We start from the raw sequence: 14,667 nt of genomic DNA, 5'->3' as shown, positions 1-14,667 counted from the left end.
CTCACATCCTACAGGTCAGGTCTCAGTGTCCGGAGAAGCTTGTTGTTGCTTGACCAGTCTGTATCTCTCCTGTGAGCCAGGTCGCCTGCAGTGGTCTGTGGTTCTTTCAAGGCCTGCTCAGCTCTGCACAACTTGCAAGCACAGTCATTGCAGTGAGTACAACTGTGTAATAGAAATAATAATATTGTTATGATCAGACATGACTAGGAGTGTTCGGGTGAAAGTAATGGAAGGAAAAAATAGGCAGGAAAAGGGTTCTAGTAGGTAGACAGCACCCCGGCTGCAGGCCACCAAGGTCCCTGAGGCTCCCTAGGACACCCTGGCCAAGAGGCAAAAGACAGTGAGTAAACCCCAGTGACTTGCAATGGTGACACAGGACAGAGCCACTGGCCCAAGGACATGAAGCAGAGCCACAACCAGCATGTGGTCCCCGAGCCCAGGAGAACCCAGAAGAGGAGGGGGACTCGCCAAGCAGCACCCATCCCCAGGTTGTGGCAAGGAGTTGGAGGCCAGTGGAGACCCAGGCCTCCAGAACCCAGCAGCTTTGGGTCATGCGAGCCCTTGGGAAGGAGCCCATGACCACAAGCAAGCGACACCAGCCGCGCTTCCCTCCCCAGGGCCAAGATGCGGTTCTCCTCCACGGCCATAGGGCCGCTGCAGCGCCTGCAGCCGGGGCTCCCCCGTCACCATCCCCCCCCCCAGCCTGACGGCTGTCCGGAAGCGGGGGGGGCTCTGCTGCGTTCCTCTTGCGGTCTACCCGACCCGGTCCCACGGACCCCCCCCTGCCGGGGGCGGCCCCATCGGAGGCCCGTCTCGCCCCGTCCCGTCCTGTCCTGCCGCCTGTGGGTGAGTCACGCCGGGCGGAGGCTGCCGGCGCGGAGCGGAGCGGCGCGGAGCGGATGGGGCCGGGCAGTGCCGAGCCATGGTCCCGACGCTCGTCCTCCGGCTGCTGGGGCTGCTGCTGCTATTGCTGCTCGGCCACGGTGAGAACGGGTGGAGGTGCCCAGGGCTCTGGGGGAGCTCGCGGGTGGGTGCGCGGGGATGCTCGCGGGGCGCGGCAGCAGCGGGGTTCCTGACCGGAGGGGTGCTGGATTGTCGGGACGGCTCGGTCGGGAAGATTTCGGCTGCTTCAGACGGGGGCTAGAGCTCCAGTGCCAGGCTGGCGGTCATCACTGCCATCGCCGCCCCACACTCCATCGCCGTCCCACACGCCATCACCACCCCACTCTCCATCACCTCTCCATGTGCCATCCACCACCTCATATTCACTTGAGGACAGGGGATGGCAAACTGGGACTGAGCCCAAGCACCTGGCTTGCCTCCTACAGCCGGAGAAGCCCCCGTCTGACACTGGTCCCCACCACAGATGTGCTCCTGGTGACCTCTGTCCTGTGCCATGCTGCCAGCCCGTGGGCTGTGCAGCGTTATGCAATTGCACCTGGATGAAACTCCTGTGAGAATGGGGGGAAGGGGGATTTGTCATCGGTAGCCTGAGATGTGCTGGTGGAGAAACTGTGACTCAGCCAGCCGAGGGGGAGGCAGCAAAGGCTGCTGGCTCTTCTCGGGAACCATGTGTGAGGCTCCAGGCACCACAGACAGGCACTTTGCTCCACTGCTGGCCTGGCTGGCTCCTGTGCTGAGGAGCCTCTGCTTTCAGACATCAAAAAACAAGGGTTGCAAAGGTGGCAAGCTCAAAGCACAGATGAATTTTGAATTTTTCCCCCTTTGAATTTTCTAGGTGTCTCTAGTGGACCAGAGGAGGAGCTGGCCCATGTCGAGCAGTATGAGATGGTGATGCCCCGCAGGGTGCTGGAGCCCCGGGGGAAGAGGGACCTCTCTGCATCACCTGTAAGTAGTGTTGCCTCCCAAATTCCATCTCTGCACAGCCACCTTCACTGCCTCTCAGGGTGTCCAGCAGGGTTTTGGTCAGCAGAAGTCAGAGCTCAGAGCTGGACCTCTTTAGCCAGGTGTCTGCACTGGTTGAATGATACTGCATGTTCTGTCCACCCCAGAGGGTGGAGGTATTTGATCACAACAGCTTTTCTGGATGGTTTCAGGTCAAAATAGGGGCTGATAGCAGGAAGGACTCTCAGGGAGGGCAATGTTTAGTGCTTTCTTTGGAGATGTTATGTAGTGTGGCTATCCCTTCCAGCCTTGCACTGATCTTGTGACATCTGGTCTTTACTTAAATAGGAGTTTGCAGATTCTTGCTGAGCTTTAAGCACTTTTCTTGTTGTGTTTGCTTAAGTTTTTTTTTTGTTTTTTTTTTTTTTTTTAATCCTTTGGGGACAGGAAATAAGAATCAGAAAGTTTCAGAAACCCACATGAAAGAAACTCAGTGGGTTTTTGTTTGTTTGTTTGTTTTTGTTTGTTTGTTTTGTTTTGTTTTTTTGGGAAACCTTGTAATCTGAGGGAGGGAATGGGGTTTGACTCAGGAGTTTTGAGTGCTCAGGTAGGCATTCATGTGATGAAGGCCTTGAACTCAAGAGGCTTTCCACATTGCCTTGAAAGAAGTGAAGACCAGCCGAATACATGGATTTGTGTTTTGAGTGAAAAAGCACCAATTTTAGCACCTGTGGGGATGGAAGGGTTGAGGACATTTGTTTCCTAGTAAACTCTTCATACAGCCTGTTCATCTGTGATTCAAACCCTTTCTGATAAAACAGTTTCAAAAACACTCCCCGAAAGCATCTGTTTTCTCTGCTCTAGAAACCTAAACTTGTCCATGAGACAAATGTTGCTATTTAAAGACACCATCTGTGCCACTGGGCATCTTTGCCCCTCTCTTTGCATCCCTCTGCTCCCCCACAAGAAAGGGTCCTGGAGGAGGAGCATGAAGGGCTTTGAGGAACTTGGGCTGGACCAGTCCTCCGGGATGGTGCCAGCCAAGCCTCTGATGTGTGGCTGGGTGAATTGTGGGGAAACTTTATCATGGCTTTTTTTCGTCTCCTCACTCTGTGGTTGTCTCCAAGAGACTGCCGCTACTCTCCCCTCTGAATTGCTTTTCTGCAATTTCTTAAAGCCTCCAGAACTGCCAACAATAACACAGCACCACTTTGTCTGAGGGCGCTGGACAGACATGTCATATGGGAGACATTGTTCATGAGAGAAGAATTTGCCAGGAACCTGTGAGAGCGTTTTCTGGCAGGCAGCCGATTACTGCCAGCAGCAATGCAAGCTGGAAAGACAGGCAGCAGGACTGAGGGTGACCAAGAGCAGGAAAACCCCTCTACCTGACCAGGCTCCATGATGATTATAGGTACCATCACCATCCACCCAGGCAGAAGCCAGACACCTCATCAAGGAGGAATGTGAGCCCTCACTTTCCAGTTTGCTTGAGTCCCCACCCCAGGATCCATAAGAGCTGAGGATGCGCCTCAGGGCACTCTCTCCTTGCTGCAGCAGTGGCTGAGGAGGTCTCAGGTCCCACATCCCTTGCTGTCTCTCCCACCAGCCCCAGGGAGCTGGGATCTCTGGAGGTCTCTGTCCCAGCCTCCAAGGGTGGGGGAACACATGGGATCTTTGGCCAGTTGAAAACAAATCTTCCCATAAAGGTGGAACAGCCCTGCTCTCTGGGGATATACAGCATCTCCATGGGGGTTCTGGGCCTTTGCCCCACTGACCTGGTCCTAGGGACCATAGGGCGTGCTTGAGACACCTTTGGGGCCCTTCCACCAGCACTATGGTGATACTGGGGGGGAAGGAGGGAGAAGGGAGGAATCCAATACAATGAGACTGAACTTTACCGTCAGTAGCAGACAAGAATCCAAATCAGGTTATTTTCTATTCATCATATTCGTGTTAGATCAGGCAGAGATAAGGAAGACTCTGCTGATGAAAGCAGTTGGGCACCAGGGATCTTTGTGGTTCAGCCTGTGAGTAAGTTCTGAACTAAGTCCCAGAAAAGGAGCTCTTGTGACTGATGAGCAGGAAACTTCAGTTTCTGATGTGGCCATCTGCAGCCATGTGTCAGACACGGGAAACCAGCTTTTGCTGACTCAGCTTCATTGCTGGCGACCTGCTTATTATCTCAGGATGTGCTGGGGATTCACATTATTGCCCACATGCTTTCTTTTTGTCTGATTTCTTGCGTCTTTGCTGGATGCCTTCAGGGTGAGCTTGCACGTGGCCAATGAGGAGCAAGTCTCCCCATCCCACAGTTGCCTTGCAGAAGGAAGGATGTGCAAGGTCAGGGCAATGGAGCCATCCTTTATGCAGTTTGTGTTGACTTGTGCCATCATCTTGTTTCCTGCAGAGCACCTACCCGGACCATGTCCTCTACAGCATCCAAGCTGAAGGCAGGGACTACCTTCTGTACGTAGAGAAGAACAGGTGAGTGTGGGTGGGCAGGCCCTGGGCAGGCTCACTTACCACCCTGCTGCACACGTCACTTTTCTGGGGCCCAACATCACAGCTCTGGCCACCAAAGCCATCAGCCCAGACCCACACTGGGAAAATAAATCCAAGCTCTTGGGAGTGTCAAATGTGCTGTGGGTCAGGTGGGTTAGATTTGGCTTGAGAGGTCTGGAGCAACATGGAACGCTTCTGCCTTGCTTTCTAGCCATCTTCTCTCCAAAGTTGATGTTTCTCTTGATGCTGCTCCCTTTTCTGATCTGCAGGGAGCTGCTGGGACAGCATTACACTGAGACACACTACTTGGCTGATGGCACAGAGATCACAGAGAAGCCAGATGTCCAGGTACGGGTCTGGAGTAACAGCAGCCTCCTGGAAGAGGAGTTTTTGGGTCACCACCAATGACAGAGAGCCTTCATCATGCTTCCTGAGATGCCTCCAGGGCTGAGCTGAGACCCACTCCAAGACCCTGCCATAGGCAGGGACAGCTTTCACTAGATCAGGTCGCCCAAAGCCCCATCCAGCCTGACTTTGAACACTTCCAACAGTCAAGCTTCTCCAGTCAGCTTGTTCCAGTGTCTCACACACTCACTGTAAAAAGTTCTTCTGTATTCTTATGTGATCTATATCTAACCTCTTCTAGTTTAAAACCATTTCACCTTGTCATAGCGCTACAGGCACATGTAAAAAGTACTCCCCCCCCCCCCCCCCAGCTTTCCTGCAACCCCCATTAGGCACTGGAAGGATGCTAGAAGGTCTTCCTGGAATATTCTCTTCTTTAGGCAGAACAACCCCAACTCCCTCAGCCTGTGTTCATAGGAGAGGTTCTCCAGCCCCTTGATCATCCTTGTGCCTTGTCCAATTCCCTCTGGGTGACATCAGTTCCCAGTAGCATATCAACCACACCACTCAGCTTGGTGTCATCCACAGACTTGTTGAGGATGTACTCAATCCCACTGTCCATGTCACTGATTAAGATATTAAATAGTATTGGTCCTGGCATGGACCCTTGAGGGACACCACTTGCTACTGGTCTCCGTTTAGACATTGAGCCATTGACTGCAACTCTATGATGTGGCCACCCAGGCAATCCTTTATCCACCAAATAGTCCATCCATCAAATCAGAAAGTCATCCATCAAATCCATGTCTCTCCAATGTAGAGGCAAGAGTGTTGCCATATCAAAGGCCATACAGAAGTCCAGGTAGATGACATCAGTTGGTCTTCCCTTGCCCACTGATGCAATTGCTCCATTGCAGAGGGCCAGATTGGTCAGACACAATGTTATGCACCTCTTTTCTGTGTTTCAGGATCACTGTTTTTATCAAGGCCATGTTGTGGGGTACACAGACTCTGCAGCAAGCATCAGCACCTGTGGTGGGCTCAGGTAGGACCTGAGGTTTCCCTGGGGAACAGTTTGGCTGGGGGCAGTACAGAAGAAAGGGAAAACCAAAGACGTTCTTTCCCCACATTCTGGGTGTGCATGGCTCTGTGGCTCAGCGCCTAGCAGGGAAAACAGCCACAGAGCTTTACAGTGTCACTTCTGGGGGAGTGATTCATGGCACCGAGTGAAAGTGGAATGGGACCAGAGCCATCCACTCTACCACGCCAAACTCGCTCTCCCCTAGCTTCTCGCAGTGCTGCTGCTCCTTCCTCAAAAATCTGCTTTGGCTCTATCTTTACATAGCAGCTGAAAGTTCCCTTGCAGAGGAACCTGAGCCCCCAGCTCCATGCAGGGTTGCTCAGTTTGCCATGCAAGATTTGCATCCTGCTATTCTTAAAAAAGCTCAGCTGACAGACGGAAATTGCAAAAGAATAAATCTAGTAGCTGGGGAGGAATGGTTGTCTTGCAGGGGTATGTGTGAGAAGGACAAGGTGTCTGCAGCAGTGAATGGAGTTAGCAAGTGTGTTAGCAGGATGAACAAATGCCAGGTTGCAGGACAAGTGCCTGCTGCAGCTTTGTGGCAGCTGGTTCCTTGTTTTGTGAGCAGTGGTTGTGTCTGCAGGGACTCTGGCTCAGCAGAGCATGTGCATACATGGGACATTAACATATGGCCCAAGAGCTGCTTAGGGCTTTTTGCTGTTTGTGATGGCCTGCACATGGCCAGGAGGACCTGATTGCCACAGCCTGTGAATGGCCCGTAACTCATCCCAACTACCTAGGGGAGCCACAGAAGGGTGGGTTAAGTGGTGGGTGCTTTCCTGTATGGCTGTGTGTTGTATCGCAGGTGCTCACAGGGCTGGTGTGTGGTCTGTCCATCCTGCACAGTGTCTATGAGGCTGCTGGCATGACACCGCCCCAGCCTGATGCCTGCCCTCTCTGTTGGCAGTGGCTTTTTCCAAGTGAATGAGACCACCTTCCTGCTGAAGCCTCTAGAGGAGGACGAGGCTGGCTGGCATGTGGTGTACAGAGCTGCCCACCTCAGGACAAAGCGCGGCGCATGCCAAGAGGCGGGTGCCACCCGGAGTATGCACCTGGAGTATGACCACGACCCTAAAAGTGCTGCACCCATGAAGCTTTATCACTGGGTTAAGGATTGCATTGCTTCTCCTTGTCATAGCTGACTTTTTGAGAGCCTAGGGTCTGCGAAGCCCAGGAGAGAGCTGGGCCATGCTGCATTGCATGGAGATGCTTCCCTCCCCTTGCCCTGCTCCTTGCCTGGCACAGTCCCACACAGGGTCTCACAGAGCCTCTCATCTGCCTTAAAGCAGTAGCAGGCTGGAGCTTTTCCTTGTGTGTTGGAAGATGTCTGAAACACCTGGGCAAAATAACATCAGAAAGCAGAGTTAGAAGAACCTCTAGTCTTGCATTGCACTGGAAGATGCCTGAGGTTCCAACAAATCCCACAGGATGGTTAACAACAGGGCTCAGCAAACCAGAGAGCTGTACTTTTTTCTGCACTCACTTTTGTCTTCCCTTCCAGAAATCAGCCCAGTTACGCAAAGGGCCCCGATATGTGGAGCTTGTCCTGGTTGTGGACAATGAAGAGGTAAGGGAGGGTGAGTTCGTGCTTTCAGTCTTACATGGCTTCTGGGAACTGGAAGCCAACTTGGGAATCTCTCTGTGTCCTTCCCCTAGTTCAGAAAATACAAGGACTTGCACAGGGTGCAGAACCGCATGAAGGAAATTGTGAACCATGTCGACAAGGTGAGCCCCAGGGTGCCAACTTACCTTCCTTACTCCTGCAGTGCTAGCACAGGCCCCAGTCACCCCAGTCAAAGCTGGGAGAGATCTGTGATAGAGCTGGAGCCAACCTCACACCGTTAGATAGGTGACCAGAGGGTGACCAACTCTGCTGGCCAGTGGGGTGTGCAAAGTAGGCATTGAGGCTCGCCTCTACCTGGAGTCCTCAGGAGCATGTGAAGCCTGCCTCTGAGCTCTCTGTTAGGTACTTCACATGAAGGGACAGCAGGAAATTTCTTCTGGGAACATGTCCTACAGATGCCCTCAAGAAAAGGAAGGACCTGTCTACATAGTTTAGCCCAGCTCATGCTATTTTGTGAGGAGGACTTGAGGTGCTAGACCTCATATAGTATTGCTGGTGGGGGGCCTGGCCTGGCTGGGCAACAAGTTCCCAGGGGAGGTGAGACTGTTCCTCTGCCGCATGGCTAAGGTACAAGCACTGTATTCCTTTGCAGCTTTACCAGCCTCTGGGCCTGCGTGTGGCCTTGATTGGCTTGGAGGTGTGGAGCAACAGGGACAAAATCACCGTCAGTCGCAATGCAGAGGTGACACTGGAGAACTTCCTCCGCTGGCGGGAGACAGAGCTGCTGAAGAGGAAGCAGCACGACAATGCCCAGCTGATCACGTAAGCAGGCTGGATGGTTTCTTCTGAGCTGGCACAGAGATTCCATGCCCATGGTCACTTTTCCTTCCCACAGTGGTGTAGACTTCCATGACACAACCGTAGGGCTGGCAAAGAAGCTTGCGATGTGCACCAGGGACTCAGGTGGTGTCAATCAGGTGGGTCCCACTGCCTAGGCACATGCCACAAGGGCTGCAGCAGAGGTCTTTGAGGTACCTGAGCAATAAAAAGCATCCCAGAGTTGCTCTATGGACATGGGGCTTCTCACACCACCTGTCACATGGTTGGGACTTGACTTGCAGTTGGTCTTTCGTCATCTTGTTTATGCTTCTCATCCATCCACTCCTCCCCAGGGATGACATCCTTTACTGGAATGTAAGCAGTCAAATGTGCGACATGCAAAGCAGCATTTCAGGGTAGCTGCTTTATCTATGCTGATTTATGCCCTTCAGAGCCCAGTCTGGAGTTCTTCAGAGGCTGTGACACCAGGCTCAGCTTTTGTGTTCAGTTACCTCAGCCAGTGCAGAGCCACGAGGATGATTAGGGGAGTGGAGCATCTCCCTTACGAGGAAAGGCTGAGGGAGCTGGGTCTCTTTATCTTGGAGATGATGAGACTGAGGGGTGACCTTATTAACATTTATATTTATAAATATGTAAAGGGGGTGTCAGGAGGATGGAGTCAGGCTCTTCTCAGTGACACCCAATGATAGGACAAGGGGCAACGGATGCAAGCTGGAACATAGGAGGTTCCGCTTAAATATGAGACAAAACTTTTTTTACAGTGAGGGTGACGGCACTGGAACAGGCTGCCCAGGAGGGTTGTGGAATCTCCTTCTCTGGAGACTTTCAAAACCTGCCTGGATGCATTCCTGTGTGAAATGATTTAGGTGTTCCTGCTCTGGCAGGGGGACTGGACTAGATGATCTTTCAAGGTCCCTTTCAATCCCTAATATTCTGTGATTCTGTGACCACATTTCACTTTTTGTTCCATAGGACCACAGCATGGATCCTATCGGTGCTGCATCCACCATGGCTCATGAGATGGGACACAACCTAGGGATGTCTCATGATGAAGATATTGCCAGCTGCCACTGTCCTGTAATCAAAGATCAAGGAGGATGTGTTATGGCAGCAAAGATCAGGTGAGTGGAGAAAATGTGAAGAAAGAGTGAAGAGTAGCCCTGGGCAGCAAATATTTCTAGATGTCCTGATGAGAGCTGGAGTGAAGCTTGGTAGACTGTCAGGGAGTCTGGGAGAACATTCACCACTTTGTTAACTGACCTTTGCTGGGTGGGAAGGACTGCAGGTGCTCCACCGTGCTCACTACTGCCTGGTTTTGTGCCCCTTCAGCCAGACTTATCCCAGGCTCTTCAGCAGCTGCAGTGAGCAGGACATGTGGCAGTTCCTCAAGGACCCCAGGACCAGCTGCCTGCTGAACGTCCCCCAGGCGGATGAGCTGTATGGGGAGCCAGTGTGTGGGAACCGGTTTGTAGAGCGGGGAGAGCAGTGTGACTGCGGCAGGCCAGAGGTACAGCTTGGGTGCTCAGGAAGAAATGGAGTGGCTGGGACCTGAAACCTCCTCACTCAGACTCGGAGGGGGTTGTGGAAGCTTCTTTCCCGCCCTTGGGCTTTGCAAGACCTCCTGAATTCCCTGTGCTCCTTATGTTCATGCCAAAAAATAGCTTGGGGAAGGCATTTGTTAACTTAGATGTGTGCCCCCCCACCCCTCATGTAGCTGGCCGTGGTTTTAGCAGGAGCATTCCTAGGAAAGGCATCCCCAGGGAAACATCCCCCAGCATGTCCTCAGGAGAGATGGCCTAAGAAAGGGGACATCAGAGCACATTGTCCTCACAAGAGGCGTGTTTAGCTCTTCCTCATCTCAGTACAACACAGGGGGAAGTTTTGTGACAAACTGCCAGGAGACCTGTGCTGGGACCTTTGGGGAGGAACCCATTGCCTTCCTCATGCAGTTAGCGCAGAGATCCTCTGTGTCATTCTTGGAGATTTGCGAAGGGTGCTACCTTTCCAGGGGCCAAGGTCATGTCTGTTTTCCTCCAAACTCCACATCTTATGAAAAATCTTTTGTAGTCTTCTGGTTTTATGGTGGTAATGGGGGTAAAGATGCTGCAGGAACAGTTCACATCCACAGTGCAGGGCCCCAGTCAGGCAGTGCAGAGTTTTGGACCAGGACGTTGCTGTGCTTTTGCCCCATGGTTCAACCTGGAGCCATTTTATGCCTATGATGGTTACACTGCCCTAGTAACTTGGCAGCCACCCAAAAATAAGGATAGATTCTTTCAGGGGGCACTTGGAAAAGTTTCAGCCCCTTCCTCTTTTGGAAGGCTTTTGCTGCTCTCTCTGCAGCGTGGATTTGTGGCAATGGTGTTTTTCTCTTGGGAGCTTGCAGCTAAAGCAAAGCTGAGACTTGTCAGTCCTGTGGTAATGAGAGGCCCCATGCAGCCTTGGTTCTTGGTCCCACCAACACAGGCCCCATGCAACTTCTCCTCCTCCAACCACTTTGGACTCTGCTGTCTCAAAACCAAGCCATTTTTGGCTGTGTCTCACAGGAGTGCTTTGATCGCTGCTGCAATGCCACCACTTGCCAGCTGAGAGAGGGGGCCGAGTGCGCACAAGGTGACTGCTGCCAGGACTGCAAGGTACTGTGCAGAGACCTGGTGGAGGCCTAGTGTTTGGCTAGGGCATGATGCCCACTCTCCCCTATCCCCCCACTCCAACTCCCGAGGAGCTTTGTGGCAGAGGAAATGCATGCCTACAGCTGCCAAAGGGCCTGGAGGACCTCTGCTGCTGTCCAGTGTAAGAAATGCCTTGATATGAAGGGACAGTACAGTAAGAAGACACTGGGGCAAGTCCAACCTAAAAGCAAAACACAAGGTGTTGCATGGGGGGAAGTACTTAAGTACAGGAACAACTGGTCTAATGGTATGTCCCCTTCCTGTGCAGTAGCCCAGTCAAAAGCAAACACCTTTGTGCCATCTTTGGCACAGATCTGTCTGTGACACAAGCCACCGTGTCTGGATTCCCCTTTCTGGGGGTGCAAAGAGATGCTTTGCAGACCTGGGTGCTGACAGGCTCTGTCCTGGATCAGGGCAATGGGATGTGGTGCCCGTGTGGCTCTTGACAGCCTTCTTTCTGCACAGGTGAAGGCTGCTGGCACAATGTGCCGGGACAGCAAGAATGACTGTGACCTTCCAGAGCACTGCACTGGCCTCAGCTCCGAGTGCCCGGACGATGTCTTCCAGGAAAACGGCATCCCCTGCCAGAGTGGCAATGGCTACTGCTACAACGGGGCCTGCCCCTCACACGCTGAGCAGTGCCGTGTGCTCTGGGGTGCAGGTAGCATTCCTCCTCTCCCCCCACCTTGGGAGAGGGCTGGTGGTGGGGCAGGCAGTTCTTGGTGTCAGGGATGGCCGGAGGTAGCTGCCCTCATGTTGCTGCCAGCTGCTGTTGGCTTGCTGCAGGCTCTGGCTCCACATGATCCTTCTGCTCTGTGCCTCCCACAGCAGCCCGAGTAGCTCCCGATGAATGCTTTAAGCAGAACAGCAGGCAAGACCTCAAACTCCACTGCCTGACTGAGTCTGGGAAGAGGCCCTGCAGCCCCAAGTAAGGAGCAGGGAGCCTGTTTTCAGTTCTGACCCTGGGGACCAGGCAAAGCTCCTCAGGGCTCACAGCTGCTCTGCTGACAGGGATGTGAAGTGCGGCACACTGCTGTGCATGAGTGACAACACCAGTCCTGTCCTTGGGAGCGGCTTCTTCACTCTCTCCTTTGGCCAATTCAAGTGCAAAGCAGCTCTCGACAGCAATGATGGCAATGAGATGGTGGCTAACCTCAGGCTGGTGGCCACTGGCACCAAGTGTGGGGAGGAGATGGTGAGTGCCTGGGGGATGTGCTGGAGCAGTGGGAGGTGACTCCCGGCCATGGGGCTGTGCTCAGAGCCTCTCACCCACCCCCAGGTCTGCTACACTGGGCACTGCCAGAACCTTCTGGTCTATGGCAAGAAGAACTGCTCAGCAAAGTGTAACAGCCATGGGGTAGGTTGTGCTTCCATGTTCCCTGTGGCTGCAGCTAGCAGGGCTCTCCATCTCCAAGCAACATGGGTGGTAGTCCCTGCCGTTCACTTTGCCTCCTTGCCTTGACTCTGCCCTCCCTGATTTCAGGTGTGCAATCACAAGCGGGAGTGCCACTGTGAGCCAGGGTGGGCACCACCATACTGCCAGCGCAAGGTTTTGGAGCTCACACCAGGTAGGGCACCTTGTGCACGTAGCCAGCATCATCTATCTGAGCTTTGTGCTTGTGCCAGGGTGGCGAGGAACGAGGTCAGTGTCTTGCTGCCATGCTGGCCACCTCTCTGTCCCCATGGGGCATTTCTGGCATCGGGGTGTCTGTCCCAGTGCCAACTGTGTCTCTGTAGGGGGCAGCAGCATGGTCCTGGCTGCTGTGCTGTCCGTGCTGGCACTCTCCAGCATCCTGCTCGGTGGAGGTGTTGTTCTGCTCAGAGGCAGAGGGATGAGGTACTTCCAGAAGGGGTAAGAAGGCCTGCAGCAGGGTTAAGCTACAAGAATACAGGACAAGCTCAGGGCTGGAGGGCTGCAGCAGCCCTTGTTGCCTGTTGGTCCTTGGCCTCACAGGACCTCCAGCAGAACCACCACTGGCCTCACCAACGCGATCTTTCACGAGGGGAACCGGCTGCAGCCCCCCAGCAGCCAGCTGTCCCACCGTGACATCAGCAGCCCCAATCTGCTCAGCATCACCATGGCCCCACACAGCACCCGGCCCCTGGTGCCCCGCCGCCCGGTCCCACAGGTAGGAGTGCAGCATGAAGTCCTGGGGTGGGAGCTGCAGTGAACCTGAGCTCTGGCTCATCCACATCCCTCTGCCTGATGGACAGCACCATCCCTGCTCCCTGGGGCAGCTGTTCCTCTGCCCCGAAGTCCGGCTGCCGTCCCTCACACAGGTCCCTTCCCAGCACCCAGGACTCAAGTCTCTCCCCTCCTGTCCCCAGCAGAGGCCAAAGCCACCCAGGAAACCTCTGCCAGCCCTAAAGAGCAAGGAGGTAGGTGCCCCCAGTACAGCACTGGTGCTGGGATGGAGTTGGGGCTGGTGGCTGGGGAGCAAGGCTGTGCAGGCTCACCTACAGGGAGTCTACTTCGCCTTTGCCTCTTGCCCCTCTGCCCAGCCCTGCAGCATGGTGGCAGGAGCAGCATCGCCATCACCACCAGCACCTCCCACTAAGCCTCCGACCCTCTTGTCTCAGCCATGCACATTCCTAGTATTGCCCCAGGTGAGCTTGTGCCCAGTGCCCCCCAACACCCAGTGTCACTTCTGTCCCCTACCAGCAGCAAGAGGCCCCACGGGGATCTTGCGCCCCATCCCCCTAACATCCCCTTCATTGTTGCAGCTGGACATCCCCCCCAAAGTGGCCCTGAAGCCGACAGCAGCCAGAAGGTGACCTGGGACATGTCCGTCACTGTGGCAGAGGAGGTATGGGTGCTGGCACTTTGGCAGGCTGGCTGAAGGCTGCTGCGTCTTCTGTCACCGGTTCCTGAATCGCTTGCTGAACCTCCCTGGATAGCATTCATGTTTACAGATACTTGAATTGTGCCTTAACAGACTTCGTAGTTTTATGAATTGCCCAGACAGCCATGAGCTGGGGGCTCAGTGTCAGAGGGAGACCAGCAGCAGAGACAGTGCTGACACCACTGTACCCCCAGAACCCTCCCCTCCCCCAAACAATGCCCATTTTTCTCCCCCAAGCCTCTCTTGGTGCCACTGATGGGACAGCTCTGATTTGGAGGCCAGCCTGGGTTGTTAGTCTGTCATGTGCTCTGGGTGCTGCTGCCTTCTCCCTGCATGTAGTGAATATGTCCTGTTCCTCACATCCCATCCCTTTTGAGGCCATAGTAAGGAGCTCCTGGCCCTAAGCACCCTGGGGTGGCACAATGAGGATGCTGTGTAGACCTGACACTGCAGCCAGGGCCAGGCACACCACGCATCTTGCCAGTGCTCTGGCAGGTCCGAGCCAGGCTTGGCTTTACTGTAATTTCCCTCCCCAGCAGGTTTTTAGCTGCTCAAGCTACTGATCTCTTGAAATGAGATTTCCCATGTGTGTTTTTACTGTGGCCATTAATTTGATTACACAATCATTTTGAGCCCTTTGTTGTGAAATTGATCCTCCCCATTTTTTTTACATCATTTAAGTTGAGGGCTTTTATACAAATAAAAGACTGAAGACAGTAGTGGCTTGGGGTGTCGCATCATAGCTTTGAGGCAGGAGGGTAAATGCATGATGCACCACATCGAACCAGAGCCATGTGAGGACAGCTCTGGGCTGCAGGGTTCGGTGCTAATTGTGCTTGGCAAGAAGGTGTGGATGGTGGGCAAGGGCAAAGTGCTGGAGCTGAATTGCATCCTGTGCCAGAGGTGCAGGGGCCAAGTGCCTTCTCCCAGTTGCAGGCAGTTATATCAGCGCAGTGGTCACAAGAAAAGCCT

General features: G+C 53.8%; 2 protein-coding genes across 3 annotated transcripts; both read left to right on the top strand.

The window, feature by feature from the left end:
* Positions 1-922: 922 nt before the first annotated feature.
* On the top strand, positions 923-12,882 carry ADAM8 (ADAM metallopeptidase domain 8; the record flags this gene model as incomplete). Its single annotated transcript, XM_082764667.1, has 20 exons — positions 923-983; positions 1,739-1,848; positions 4,256-4,332; positions 4,620-4,698; positions 5,664-5,740; positions 6,684-6,882; positions 7,278-7,343; positions 7,433-7,501; positions 7,993-8,162; positions 8,236-8,317; positions 9,153-9,301; positions 9,510-9,687; positions 10,727-10,816; positions 11,318-11,513; positions 11,681-11,780; positions 11,864-12,047; positions 12,132-12,209; positions 12,336-12,420; positions 12,590-12,704; positions 12,807-12,882. Coding segments are annotated over 20 exons (2,241 nt in total), but the record flags the coding sequence as incomplete, so codon positions are not given.
* LOC309880384 (uncharacterized protein) lies at positions 12,882-14,239 on the top strand. Of its 2 annotated transcripts, none has more exons than XM_082765287.1 (4): positions 12,882-12,981; positions 13,067-13,231; positions 13,355-13,459; positions 13,577-14,239. In XM_082765287.1, the coding sequence occupies exons 1-4, from the start codon at positions 12,931-12,933 to the stop codon at positions 13,625-13,627; spliced, it is 372 nt and encodes a 123-aa protein (XP_082621413.1). In that variant the 5' UTR covers positions 12,882-12,930; the 3' UTR covers positions 13,628-14,239. The 2 variants fall into 2 exon arrangements, with proteins under 2 accessions (XP_082621413.1, XP_082621414.1); XM_082765288.1 differs by having other exon boundaries at positions 12,884-12,981; positions 13,181-13,231.
* The last annotated feature ends 428 nt before the right edge of the window (positions 14,240-14,667 follow it).

The sequence above is a fragment of the Aythya marila genome (genome assembly GCF_965140915.1).
Source record: "Aythya marila genome assembly, chromosome: 7".
NCBI lineage: Eukaryota > Metazoa > Chordata > Aves > Anseriformes > Anatidae > Aythya > Aythya marila.
The sequence above is the reverse complement of the archived record's forward strand: the minus strand, read 5'-3'. Positions and strand labels throughout refer to the sequence as shown.